At 48.8% G+C, this 14191-nt stretch overlaps 1 protein-coding gene across 3 annotated transcripts; it reads right to left on the bottom strand.

Annotated features, from left to right (window-relative positions):
* Window positions 1-470: 470 nt before the first annotated feature.
* galnt11 (UDP-N-acetyl-alpha-D-galactosamine:polypeptide N-acetylgalactosaminyltransferase 11 (GalNAc-T11)) lies at window positions 471-13308 on the bottom strand. Of its 3 annotated transcripts, none has more exons than XM_019355564.2 (12): window positions 12798-13308; window positions 12224-12480; window positions 11852-11975; window positions 11381-11547; window positions 11175-11300; window positions 10280-10529; window positions 10078-10195; window positions 9301-9453; window positions 8995-9210; window positions 8696-8908; window positions 3061-3198; window positions 471-2969 (listed from the first exon to the last, which is right to left on the bottom strand). In XM_019355564.2, the coding sequence occupies exons 2-12, from the start codon at window positions 12444-12446 to the stop codon at window positions 2835-2837; spliced, it is 1863 nt and encodes a 620-aa protein (XP_019211109.1). In that variant the 5' UTR covers window positions 12447-12480; window positions 12798-13308; the 3' UTR covers window positions 471-2834. The 3 variants fall into 3 exon arrangements, with proteins under 3 accessions (XP_019211109.1, XP_019211110.1, XP_025766136.1); XM_019355565.2 differs by having other exon boundaries at window positions 12843-13307; XM_025910351.1 differs by having other exon boundaries at window positions 8804-8908; window positions 12843-13305.
* Between the last annotated feature and the right edge of the window lie 883 nt (window positions 13309-14191).

Raw genomic sequence — 14191 nt, 5'->3', positions numbered from 1 at the left:
TCCCCATGCTGCTGCCATCCTTGTCCATAGTCTTATTACGTCCCGGATTGATTACTGCAATTCCCTCTTATTTGGTCTTCCTAAAAGGTCCCTTCATAAACTCCAACTTCTTCAAAATTCTGCAGCTCGGGTCATAACTCGTACTCCGTCAAGAGCGCATATTACCCCAGTTCTTCAGCAGCTTCACTGGTTGCCCATAGAAGCCAGGATAAACTTTAAGATCTTACTTCTCACATACAAGTGTATCCATAAATCTGCTCCTTCATATTTGTGTGCCCTGCTTCATATCACCACTGTTTCCCGCCCTCTCAGATCCTCATCTCCATTCATCTTGTTGTTCCTTCTGCTCGTCTCATCACTGTGGGGAACAGAGCCTTCAGTCGCTCTGCTCCTCTGCTCTGGAACTCTCTTCCTCCAGCCATAAGAAATATAGACTCTCTTCCCGCATTTAAGTCACACTTCAAAACACATCTGTTCAAACTGGTTTATTCGCTTTAGTGCTGATTTTATCTGTTGTCAAGTTCTGTTTTGCAATTTTAACTTATTTTATTTATTTTATGACTATTGCTCCTTTTATTAATTTTGTTCTTTGTAAGGTGACCTTGGGTTTCTGAAAGGCGCCCTCAAATAAAATGTATTATTATTATTATTATCAGACAGGAAAGCCTTAGAAAGGAGGATGGCGCGGTTTCTGTTCTGAAACTGTGGCCCTCCTTCCAAGCCCCACCCCCTGTGCTCCTTTACCTGCTTTAGGTTCCTCTCCCCCTCCATCCCTAACTCATTATCTGACATCAGAGGGAAACATTTTTACCTCCCGAGTCGGACTGGTGGTGCAGAGGGTTCGTCATTTTCATTGGGTGGTGCTGACAACACACGGGACACATTTAGATTTGTTTCTGAATTTAAAGACTAAAAAAAGTTTGGATATATGATCATTTTCACAGGTTATGGAGGGTCCAGCCTGTCTCACACACCGGTGCTTCTGTTAACCTGCACATCATCATCAGGTGACTCCGTCACTGTCAGCTGACTGCAGGTCTCCAACCTTATAAACAGTACTGACTGACACCAGCAGCACTGACTAACAATAGGCTGTGAGGTCAGTACATACAAGGGTCAGTGCTACAAGCAGAAACATGCGTGTGCCAGATTCACCCAACTTGTACATGGAAGAAGTGGAAAAGAGGGCTCTGCTATCCTACCCTGGAACACCACCACGTCACTGGCATTGGTTCAGGTGGATGACACCTGGGTGAAAATCAAATCTCAGGAATTACCACAGTTCACCGATCACATTAACTCGGTGGACACATCAAATTCACCAGGGAGGATATGAACAGTGTCAGGTTAGCCTTCACAGACTGTGGGCACATTTACTGTAAACTGACACACGGGCAGTGTTTAAGGTCAAAGGTCAGAGAGCTGCAGGCAGCTGAGACTGACAAAGTCAGCTGATGACAACACGCGTCCCACTGAAGACATCCAGATGAACACAAGGCTTTTTCAGGATCATTTACAGTCATTGGTGACCTCGCAGCCCGAGCTCACCGCTGACAACACTGCAGCTGCTACGATGGGTGGAGCGCGGCGTTTACGCCATCGGCCATGTTGTGTGCATGCCTCCTCCCAGCTACTGCAGAACGGGCTGAGCCACCGGGCCGTCTTCACTGAACTGTGTTTACATCATTTACACCCTGCTGCTGTCTCGTGTTTGGCCACTAGATGTCACTGAAACACAACTCTGAGCATGTGACTCTAGAGGGCGCAGTTAAGCAGTGTCACTGATCTGACAGGTTTAATCAAACAAACTAACATTTCAGTATATTTGTGTAAATATTAATCTGCACATTCATGGATATTTCTCCTGTAGCTGTGGATTTAAAACAGTCAAAATTTTAAAATAAAGGTTCACATCCTCACTTTTTATTCTACAAACTCACATTTACAACATTCTGACCTTCACGGTTAACGAGGGTTAAAGAGCGAGTCGCTGCTGTGACAGCATGGCAGCGCTTCCTGTTCTGACACGCTGCAACGGAAATGTTTCAGCGAGCGTGGGGAACAACCTGCTCGAGGGAAAGTGGCTGTGACGCCTACTGTGGATTACCCTGACAGTAAGTAAGCTCCCCCTTCCTTCCTATCATCGGTGGCATCAGAACTGATCTCACGTGCATGCTCGCACCAACTTCATCGAGGAAGCTTCTCATTAGAAATAACTGCAGACGTGATCCTTGTGCACGAGCGGCAGGTCAGCATCATCAGGCTTCCACGAGGAGACACGAGAGCAGCGACGACGCTCCGAGTCCTTCAGTGAGCGAGTGTTCAGTTTTATTCCAGCTCTCTGCAGCTAACAGACCTCTGAAGCAAAACCTCTGGACTTACAGCAACCTTTGACCTGAGGAGGACAGGAAGTGCCGTCGCCGCGCTGCTTTGGAAGCACTTCCTGTGTGAATGCGATAAAAACCCTACAGTAAACACTGCAGTGCTTCTCTGAGGTCGGAGACGCCTCAGAGCTCACATGATGAAGGCTGACGCAGACATAAAAAGCGAGCACACGGCTCCAGATATGAACTGAAATCATGATGAAATCAAGTAAACATCAGATCACGGATCAGATTAAATCAGTCCGACCGCGACGCCAGACTCCAGGACTTTCCAGGTCCTTAAAAGGACCTTGAAGGAGTTCCAGGCGTGCCTGGGTGTGGCGTGCGGCGTGGTGGAGTTCTTCTGCGATTGAAACATCAAGTTTAAAATGAAAAACACGAAACATCAAATAAGCAGGTGAGAATCGGAGATCAGTCCGTCCCTCCGTCCATGGTGCCGCAGCGTCCTCCTCAGGCCTCCAGCTGCCACTGCTGCGTCTGTGAGCCATCACATATCGCCATGGAGACGTAACCTTTCTGTCCTATTGGTTGAGACACGGCTGCGAGACACTGACCGACGGAGACCTGGTAGATCCGGTTGGACTTCTACAGGAAACACAGAAGGACACATGACACTGATTCCTCCTCCTGATAACAGTAAGCCCCGCCCACACTGTGAGGACCCTGTGTGTCTCACCCCCAGGCTCCACTGCTGCGACCCCCCCGAGCCGTGACACTTCATCAGTCTCGGGGGGTCAAAAGTCCTGACCTCTGACACATCCAGACACAGCAGACCTGCGAGGATCAGCTGACCCTCCTCGTCGTACGCCCAGTCCTGCACACGTAAAGGGTTAAAGGTTAAAGGTCACGGTGAAGACAGACGCTCTTACGGTGCGCACACACCGAACGCGATAGAGGCGGCCAGAGCGTCAGGTGTACATGTAAAGTCAATGGAAAGAGCGCGATGACACGCGATTGCGCATCCGGCGAACATGCGGAAGCAGATTTGCGTCGCGAAAACGCCAAAGCCCGTGAAACGCGCGTCAGTGTACCGCGTGGGGCGCGTTTGACTCGCGAAGAAAACCACGCGTGTCAGATTGTGTGTTGCATTTTGTGCACACGCCCGTACCGCGCCAACAGCTGGAGTTGGAAAATATGAACTCCGGCGTCAAATCGCGCCCCGACAACCAATCAGGAGGCCGGTGACGTGGCTGTAACCAGGTCACAGGGGCAGATCAAACCAAAGCCCTTCATTCTTCATTCAGTATGGAGGAAAAACTCATCACTGCCGTGGCTAGTCACCCAGAGCTGTATGATGCCAGCTGCTACTTCTACCGAGACAGGAATAAAAAGGACCGAGCTTGGAGGCACAGAAGTGAGGAGATCGGGCAACCTGGTAAGTTCATTCATTCTCCTTTTTAATTTTCAGACTGACCCGATAAAGCCGCGCAAAAGCTAGCAAGCCCGCCTACTGTCCCGCTATTTTCCCACTGATGTGCAAATACCTTTCCGCTAACAAGATAATGTGTTTATTCAGAGGACATCTGCAGCACAACACATCTGGCACAACTTCCTCCCACATTTCCGGTCCACGCGCGTGGAAAGATGCAATTTTGAGGCGCGATGGGTTTTTCTTGGACACGCGTTGAGGTGCGAATGTGCACGCGTCAAATTAGGGGCGTTTAGGGCGTTTTCGCTCGCCTCTATCGCGTTCGGTGTGAACGCAGCCTTATTGTGATAAACAATTGTGTTTATTAAAAACGTGCGATCAGCAGTGTTGCCAACTTAGCGACTTTGTCGCTATATTTAGCGAGTTTTCTGACCCCCTAGCGACTTTTTTTCTATAAAAAGTCGCTAAAAAAAGACGTGAAAGCGCGTATCGCTTTTACTCTCAACAAGCAGCGGGTGCTGTAACGCAGTCAGTTCTTCTTTTAATCTTTTACTCTTATGCTGTTTTGTGGATCACAAGGTTTAAAACTACTTATAAACACACACAAACACAAAGTAACTCCACCAGAGTGCCTATTTCGGGTCACTTTTGCCGGTCCAAGCCTGGGTAAAGGAGCAGGGTTGGAATTGTGACATTAAAAAAACAATAATTGCTAAAAGAAATTTAATTTGTAGTTCTAAATAAACTCTAAATGCATTTAGGACGTTTTTTACTCACTTTATGTCTCTTCCACGATGTTATTTCTCTCTCCAACAACATAGGTTACAATTATATTAGCGTGACCAATTATGCAAATTAGGTGATGACGTCATTTAGCGACTTCTAGTGACTTTTAGGACACCCAATAGCGATTTTCCTTACTGAGGAGTTGGCAACACTGGCGATCAGTGAAGTCGCTGACTCGTTTATGAAGCCGTGAGGTGTGGGTCGGGAGAGCCTGCATCGTCAGGGGCGGAGCCCAGCAAAGACTCGAAGCCTGATTGGACAGAGGTGTGTGAGAAACAACGTTCAGCTGACCTCTGGGCTTTGAAACATCATTACGGTGTGTTCACACCGAACGCGATAGAGGCGGCCAGAGCGTCAGGTTTACATGTAAAGTCAATGGAAAAGCGCGATGACACGGGTCCCGCGAAAATTCGGAAGCAGATTTGCGTCACGAAAACGCCAAAACGCGTGAAACGCGCGTCAGTGTACAGCGTCTGGTGCGTTTGACTCGCGAAAAAAAACCACGCGCGTCAGTTTTTGTGTTGCATTTTGTGCATATGCGTGTTTCGCCTCTATCGCTCGAGTTGGAAAAATCTGAACTCCAGCGTCAAATCGCGCCGCGACAACCAATCAGGAGCCTGGTGACGTGGCTGTAACCTAGGTCAAAGGGGCAGATCAAACCAAAGCCCTTCATTCTTCAATGGAGGAAAGGCTAATCAACGCCATAGCAAACAACCCGGAGCTGTACGACACCAGCTGTTTTCTGTACCGAGACAGGAATATAAAGGACCGAGCTCGGAGGAAGAAACGTGAAGAGATCGGGCAACCTGGTGAGTTCATTCATTTCTCTTTTTACATTTTTCACTGACCCGAGGAAGCCGCACAAAAGCTAGCAAGCCACCGCTATTTTCCCACTGATGTACAAATACCGTTCTGCTTTTATGCATGTTGTCATATAGGAATATATTTTGTTTATTAATAAACAGCACACAGTGGTCCCGCTCATCCGTCACTGCCTCGCTTTTTCGCTGATTTTTTTTTTTTTTTTTTTGCACAGTACAGCATTGCATTCTGCAGCCTGATTGACAAATCTCCGTGCTGTGTCTCCTGCGCTTGTCAAATTTATCATGTTTTGTTTTGATAACCATCACGTCCAATAGATAAAACAGCACAAAAACACCCATAACTATGACCCTCATTCGGAAATACACACCTGCACCGGGAGGGAAAAAGGCGCACGAAAGTGGCAGGCAGATGAAGACAAAACACGGCATAATACTTTTACGTTTTGCAATCTACAAAGGTTTGCACTTTGAGAATCAACTTGTGAGAACTGTGACTAATGTTCATGTGTGTGGGGAAAAAAGTGTATAGTGCGCGTGGCGAGGGGCTAGTTATTCTGACAACCCCTGCTGCAATAAATGAGGGACCACTGTATATACTTTCTCTATGACTATTGTTTAAAACCTGTTAACATTTAATATTGTCTTGATAGAACCAACTGATTCTGCAGCAGAGCATCCCCTGTTGCTTCTCCTTGCTCCCCAGTCCCTGAGCTCCTGCTGCTGCACCCACAGGTATGTAATTGTAGCATCAGATGTACAGCAGCACTGATAGCTTTTTACTCGGTGGGATTCCCTTGTGATCACCTTTACTAAATATCTACAACTAATCTGATTATATCCTGTTGTTTTGTTTTTTTTCAATGTTGAAATTAAAATCTAGTAGCAGCCTTCTCATTTCTTTGTGTTTTGTGCTGTTTTACAGGCCCAGAGAGGAGGACAGCTCCGAGGCAGATGAGGGACTGGTCCCAGGACGGTCCATCGGCGGTGGAGCTGGCCATCCTGGTGTCCCTTAAGAGGCTACGCCAGTCTCCAATGGCGCATTTCCTCCTCAGCCTTGTTCCTGCTCTGGAGAGCAGCTGGGTCCTTTTTATTCCTGTCTCTCTGTAAATACTTATATTTTATATATTTATGTTTAATGTTTTTCTGTTTGAGAATTTTAATATTATTTCAAATAAATTTTTATAATGACTAATGTCTCAGTTCTACTACACAGCAAATGTTGGCACACGACTTGACACATGTAGAATTTATTTCATATTATACTAATGACAGAATATACTAAGACAGTGGGATGCAAAAGTTTGGGCAACCTTGTTAATAGCCATTATTTTCCTGTATAAATCGTTGGTTGTTACAATAAAAAATGTCAGTTAAATATATCATACAGGAGACACACAGTGATATTTGAGAAGTTAAAAGAAGTTTACTGGATTTACAAAAAGTGTGCAATAATTGTTTAAACAAAATCAAGCAGGTGCATAAATTTGGGCACCACAAAAAAAGAAATGGAATAAATATTTAGTGTATATCAATGTGTGTGTCTCCTATATGATATATGGGGTGCCTTTGTCTGGACGTGTTTCCCATCCAGAGCTCCACAGCAGAGAGGGAAGTTCCAGCGCTCCTGGAATCCCTCTGTGATGGACCGCCAGTCTCCAGGTGAAGGCACAGCCATGAAGTCGTCCACTAGACAGTCCCAGATGGCCGTCGCTACCTGGGGGGTGATCGGGCACACTGTGGACACACCGACTCTGAAACTGAACGCGATGGTCCTGAAGGAGTCCCCGGTGGCAAGGAACCTGGACAAAATTGTTCAAAATTAGTATTATGTGTACTGCAGTTACAAAATACATTATTCAAATTCCAAAATACTTTTGTGATGTCAGATTTAAATTACAAAACTTAAATCTTACATAAAACATTTTGTAATTATAAGGATAATTACATAATATATATTAGATATAATATAAAACAGTCAGTTGTGTTTTGTTTTAACTTTAACATATAATTTGATTGGTAGCAACTTTTACCCCTACAGTGAGCCAATCACTCATAATTCCTCAACATGTCAATCAGGTAGGAATGAAGTAAGACATTAATAGAAATAAAGAGTTCTATGTTGACATGTAGCCCTTTCCTTGCTTAAATCATTGTTAATATTTTTGAAAAGTTAACCTGTGATAAGACAGCATATCAAGATAGAATATGCTAGACAGAACCATATAACTAAAGATGAACCAAACTTCACAATTTTATCTAACTCTCAGTTTAAAGAAAGGCTGCTGACCCCTGTTATAGAGTCTGACAGCTGCGGGGATTATATACAAATATTCAACTATACCAGAATTAAACCAGGTCTAAATAAAAAAAAATAAGGGAGTGAGTATCACTACAAAGATTAACCCACAGTGGGCCTCATACCACAGTTTGATATCAGCAAACACCGAGAGCATACATTGATAGACACCACAGCCATGCTATCATTGCTAACACTGATAACAGCATAAATCGAATTAAATCGGGACTTGATGAGAACTGTCGAGTATCACTAGAAATATGATACACAGTCGTCTCCATACCACAGTTTGCTATCAGTAATCACCGACGGCATTCACTGATAGCATACCACAGCCATGTTAGCAGTGTATAAACGATAGTTTAGCATATATTAGCACAGGTATCAATAAAGGACTACCGTATTAAAGACTTTTACTAACCTCAGGCAGATGGACGGGCGCTCTGCAGGTGGGATTGAGCGCCTGTAGTTGGTGTCTAGGCGGGTGATCCTGGGACCGATGGGACAGCAGGTCCTCAAACTGGGCGAGTGAAAGATGGTGATATCGCTGAAATCGGCCGTCATCCAGGCGCTGCTCCTTGAGCAAGTGGTGAAACTCACCAAACTGCTCACGCCTCTGGAGGACCGGACCCAGGTACGGCGAGGACGTCCTTAACGCCGCTGCTCTGCTCTCCACAGTAAATAGAGGAGGGAGACTCTCTCTTCAAACGCTAGCTCGACACCTGCCATCTAGCAAAGATACCGTCTGGCACAACTTCCTCCCACATTTCCGGTTCACGCGCGTCAAAATATGCAATTTTGAGGCGCGATGGATTTGTGTTGGACACACGTCGAGGTGCGAATGTGCACGCGTCAAATTAGGGGCGTTTGGGGCGTTTTCGCTCGCGTCTATCGCGTTCGGTGTGAACACATCGTTAGAGTCACAGGCTTTTCATTGGGTAATGACTTGTCAATCATAGGTCGTTAGCCAATGAGTGCGAGCCTTTACTGTCACGTTTGCTTTGAAGATGTTACCATGGTTATGTCTATATTTTACGTTTGTGTAAACGTGTACTTTAGCTCCACCCCTGCTGCCGCCAGGAATCACAAATCTCTGCGGTGATTCGGTACACCGATGCTGCGTGTGGTCATGTGATCGGATCACCTGATCAGGGTCTCGGGGGTCACACGGTCGCAGAACGACAGCGCCGCCCTTCTGACTGGCCCGGCCCTGGGCAACCAGACAGCGTCTGATGGCGAGGTTCCGTAGCTGGAAGATGGCGGACACAGAGGACGGAAACATGAAGGAAGGTCATGTGACAGGGACAGACACGAATGAATGGTGAGTTCAGGTACCCGTCCTCGCTGCAGGACTTTGGGCCGCTTCAGGCCCTTGTTGATGAACAGGGGCTGCTGCTTGTTGCCGTTGGCCGCAGTCTGCATCTCAGGGTAGACCGTATCCAGGTACCAGCGGAATGAATGGCACTGCAGCCGCTTCCTCAACGCCACGCGCTCGCCGATGTCGCCGTAACTCCGGTTGCGCAGCTCTGGACGCAAAGAGAGATACTGCTCCTGATTGGATGAGAGAGGCACAGGAAGTGAGGTCAGAGGCTGTGCTGCCATCCAGAGAGTGAGCACGTGTTTCTGTGTGTGTGTGTTTACCTTGTACCCGTCCATCCACACGTGTGCCAGCCGCAGGGAATTATGGGCCATGGTGTCGTGGCCGCCCGGCGAGCCGTAGGGCCGCCGTTTCCTGAAGATATGGCCGACTCTGGAGCACGGGATGATGAACAGCTGACCACCGCACATCCAGATCTGAGCGAGACAGCGAGAAGGTGTAGCAGCATCTGCTCTCCCCTCCTCCCACCACTTCCTGTCTGTGCACTAAGCTAACTGCTAACTGAGAGAAATGTCTGTGAAGGTTCTCAGTCATCCAGGTCATCGTAGTCTAAGGAGCTTGGAAAGAAAAGCGTCTGGACTTCTTTAAGTTGCTTGAAGATGTTTCACCTCTCATCCGAGAAGCTTCTTCAGTTCTAAGGGTCAATGGCGGACGCCTTAACGCCCACTCACACCCTGGGCCATCTGACCTCAGGAAATCACATGATAGGGTGGGGCCAGGTTTAACAATGAGCTCACCCGAAACCCCGGCTGATTGGGACCCACGCCCACTTTCACACCTTGGCTCATGTGATTAGGTAGAGGATCATCAGGGGGTCCTTTGTCCCTCTTTGGGGGGAAACTCCCACTAGGTTTAAATCTGGGACTCGCCACCATTTGACCCTTAGAACTGAAGAAGCTTCTCGGATGAGAGGTGAAACGTCTTCAAGCAACTCAAAGAAGTCCAGACGCTTTTCTTTCCAAGCTCCTTAGACAACTGAGAGAAATGTGTGACTGCTCCTTTAACGACGCCTTCACTGACCGTCAGTAAAACAGTCTCACCCTGAAGGAGATTTCCAGGTTCTCTCCCCCCCAGATGTCCATGCCGGCGTCGTATTGGCCGAGCTCGTTAAAGTACTTCCTGTTCATAGCGAACAGCCCACCTGCCATGGTGGGGGACCTGAGGGGGAGCAGAGGGAGGGGGGAGGAGTTAGAGGTCAGACCCAAACTGTACCTCGTGGCTGTTAAAGCGTCAGTGAGTCACCTGATGGGTCCGGATGCTCCCTCAGGCCCGCTGAGCTCGGAGGGGGGCACAGGGTCCCACTTGAAGTGCAGCCCCCAGTTGAAGCCACCCCTGACGATGGGGGAGGGCGAGTAGGCGAGCGTGTCGGCGGAGATGATGTCGATGACGGGGCAGACGACAGTGCGGTGGTCCTTCTGGATGGGCGCCAGCAGCGGCTGCAGCCACGCCTGGTTCACCTCGCAGTGGCTGTCCAGAAACACAAGCACCTCACCTGGACGCGCACACAGGTCAGTCAGACTGTGATCTACCTGACCTGATCAGAAGGCCCGCCCCCTCAGATGCTTGTAAAGCCTCCTAAAAACACCTGAATTCAAAGCTTAACAGGTGAGACCAAATACTTCTGTCCACATGGTTGCAGTGCTGTGCAAAAGTCTTGAGCCGCCTGTCATTTCCTTATAGTTTTCTGTATTTTTGAAGTGCTCTTGAGCAACAGATCTCTGGCTTTCTAGAGCTCTTTCTCATCTTTGGCTGCTTTTCCAATCCAGTCCTTGTACCGGAGCATCCTTCAGGAAGTTCAAAAAGCTATTCCTGAGGGTCCAGAGATGAAACAGAGCTGTTCTGAAGGATGAAGGTCTTCCCCCCAAACACTTGTTTTACACGTGTATGTGCAGACCCTGATTCTGACTGATTTACACGCACGTTTACACATTTCAATAAATTGCTGCACTTTTGTCTCATTTAAAAACATGAGGGAGGGGGCTCAAGACTTTTGCTCAGAGCTGTGCACGTACAACGCCAGACTCTGGCTTTCAAACGGTTAATGGAGGAAGAGAGAGAGGCCTAAAGAGGTAAAGGAGGGTTCTTCATCCTCCAGGAAACAAGGATAGAGTAAGGAAAGCAGGTGACGAGGACGCACCTGTAGCATGTGAGGCTCCAATCATGCGTCCTCTGATGAGTCCTTCCCTCCTCTGGTTCCTCACCAGCTGGACTTTCCCCTGAAGCTCCGCCCTGACGTAACGGTCCAGCTCGTCCTTCAGCTCCTCTGCACACAAACAAACATCCGCCATGAGCCACGGGCCGAGCCCCGCACCAATCGAATCGCAGCAACGGGCTCGCCATTACCCAGCTCACTGTGGTCGTCCACCAGGATGATCTCGTGCAGCAGGTAGGCCGGCGTGCGGTCCAGCACGCTGTGCACGGTCCTGAGCAGGGCGGAGAGCGCCTCGTTGAAGAAACAGATTACGACGCTGGCAGAAGGTAGAGCCACGGGATAGGACTTCTCGCGACACCTGAGAGAGAGGCATCATGGGTAAACAGCCGGGCTCATCTGCACGCTGACACATCGCGTGACGTCACAGCAAGTTGCAGCTACACGTGACTATGGTCGGCTTCAGGTGATCCGGACAGTGACGCGGCAGACCTGAGAACAGTCGCCGGGTCACCGCCGACACCTGCACGCAGCTACGGGGCGCTTCACGTTTTTATGGTCGTTACACCTGACTGAGCTCGCTCTACAGAAACCACAAAGTTAACTCAGATTTACTGGAAGACAGACACACAAAGGCCCCAGTGTGTCCAGTATCAGCTTCTTACTGGGCGTCTCTGGTTTCGGGCAGCTGGCGGTGGAAGCCCAGCCTGTTGGAGATGAGGACGTTGAAGGCGTGGCGGTGGTAGCCGCTGTCCCGAACCTCCTGATCCGCCTCGTTGAAGATCATCCCTGCAGACAGACACAGAGGATGACACATCACATCATCTCACACACACACACAGAGGCGTTAATCATGACATCATCAGAGACTTGGCCCCGCCCCCATTTGCCAGTTATTATTCATGTAGTCCAACAGACCTCTGGTTTACAAAGAATCTGAAAACAGGTCATCACTGACACTCTCTCAGCCCCCCCCTCCTTACTCCACCATCACTGCTGCTCTCCAAGCAGTACCTGAACGCGCCGCAGACACTCACCCATCTCTGGTGAAAGCTCCACTCCCTTACTGGGCAGCAGAGGCCGACGCCCCCCTCTACGATCGGCCACACCTTCAGTGATCGGCTGCCCGCGTTGCCTCACGGGGATCCTGCCGCGGTCAGGCTCCGCCCCCATGGAGAAATACAGGAAGAGCAGGAAGGACCAGGTGGCCGAGGTGACGAGGCAGCCATAACAGAAGTACCGCAGCGTGACACTGGTCATGGTGGGCGAGCGAGCATGGCCTTACATTACACTGCTGCAGTGAGAGAGAGAGAGAGTTCATCAGTCACACTCTGCACTCACTGAGGGGTCAGAGGTCACAGCATTGGCCTAAACTTCCAATCAGCTCTCAGGTCGACTGATCACAGGGTTAATCTATTATCAATGAGTAACCAGGAACTGCTGCTGGCGTCAGCACACACCTGAGGACAGGTGTCCTGTGTCAGCAGCTCAATCATTCACCTGAACTCGTGACTGACACAGACAGAAGAGCAGCTCCGACCAGGGTACATTAAGAAATCCTCTGATTTAAGGGGCTCAAACACACACTCTGAAAGTTCGGCTTCAGCTCACCTGTTACTGCGCGCGCACAGTGAGAAGTAGCTGATCCGAGCTCACCTTCCTTCAATCATCCTGCTGCTTCACAGAGGCTCCATCTGGCCGTGCGGCTCTCCGGGCTTCAACAGCAGGAGGTGCAGCGGCTCCCACCGCAAGCCTCAGCTGCCATGTTTTCTGCTCCTCCTCCTCCTCCTCACAGCTCCGTCAGCAGCACCCTGACCACCTCCTCCTCCTTACAGCTTCAGCCCCGTCACCAGGACCGTCCGATAATGGAAGCCGCTCTCTTAGCCCTGCTAGCCGAGCATGGAGGTTAAGAGCAGCGTTAGCAGCTCGCTGTGATCCTGAAGTTCTCTCCGTGGATTTTACACGGCGTCCCACGCGGTACACTCACCGGCACACTGAGCTGCTTGCTCGGCGGCACTCTGGCCGACGGTCAGCCTGCTGGTCAGTTAGCCGCTGAGGCTAAAGTGAGCCGCAGAGAAAACAGAGACACGTGACTTCCGCTCTGCTCCTTCACAATAAGACACACCACTGCTAAAGGGAAGGCTGTGAAAGCTTTCAAAATAAAACAGAGCTGCGGAGTTTGTGCTGCTGATGAAAGCGGAAATGAGTATTTAGCACTATCAAAATAAAATGATTGATTGACAGGAACATTCAGCCCAGAGGACTCTGCTGGGGTAAAGCAGGAACCTCCACAGCGTCTCACTGCGCTGCATTCAAAGCTCCCGGTGTGGCCATGGCAGCTCATTTATCACGAGTGTAACTGACATGTAACTGAAGGCTGTGAGTGAGCTCCAATTGTCTCACCTGAACGCTTTCTTGGGCCGCTACCCACGTCTGTACTCGCAAGACAGCAGCCCATTGGTTCATTTCATTACTGATAGGGATGGGTATCGTTTAGGTTTTATCCGATACCGGTGCCAAACCGGTACTTTTGAAACGGTGCCGGTGCTTAAACGGTGCTCAAACCGGTGCTTAAAGAATGGAGAACACAAAATTGGTCCAAAAACCTCTCATGTTTAGCTGTTTTTTTTTTGTAAAAAGATAACAATGATAGCCTTTTCTGCAGCTATAGGGCATATATGGTCTCGCTCTTGGCTGGAAGCAGTGCTTAATCAATGGAAAAAACACAAACTTTGTCCAAAAACCTCTCATGTTTAACTGTTTTCCACTTTTTCTTTGGTCATTTTAGCCTTTTTGGCCAGGGTGAAGGGAGTATCTGCCATCAAACAAGAAGACAGCCGCATGTAACTACGACGGTGTTTGCTAGTTCACCTTACATGCATTAATGTAATAATGTGGTTAGCGTACTCAACGTTAATTACACACGAACAACATGAAGCTACTCACGCAGAGAAGAACGGCTGCTGCTTCCACCATCATCCATCATCATTTCTGCTACGCTGGCA

This window comes from Oreochromis niloticus, linkage group LG9 (genome assembly GCF_001858045.2).
Source record: "Oreochromis niloticus isolate F11D_XX linkage group LG9, O_niloticus_UMD_NMBU, whole genome shotgun sequence".
Taxonomy (NCBI): Eukaryota; Metazoa; Chordata; class Actinopteri; order Cichliformes; family Cichlidae; genus Oreochromis; species Oreochromis niloticus.
The sequence above is the reverse complement of the archived record's forward strand: the minus strand, read 5'-3'. Positions and strand labels throughout refer to the sequence as shown.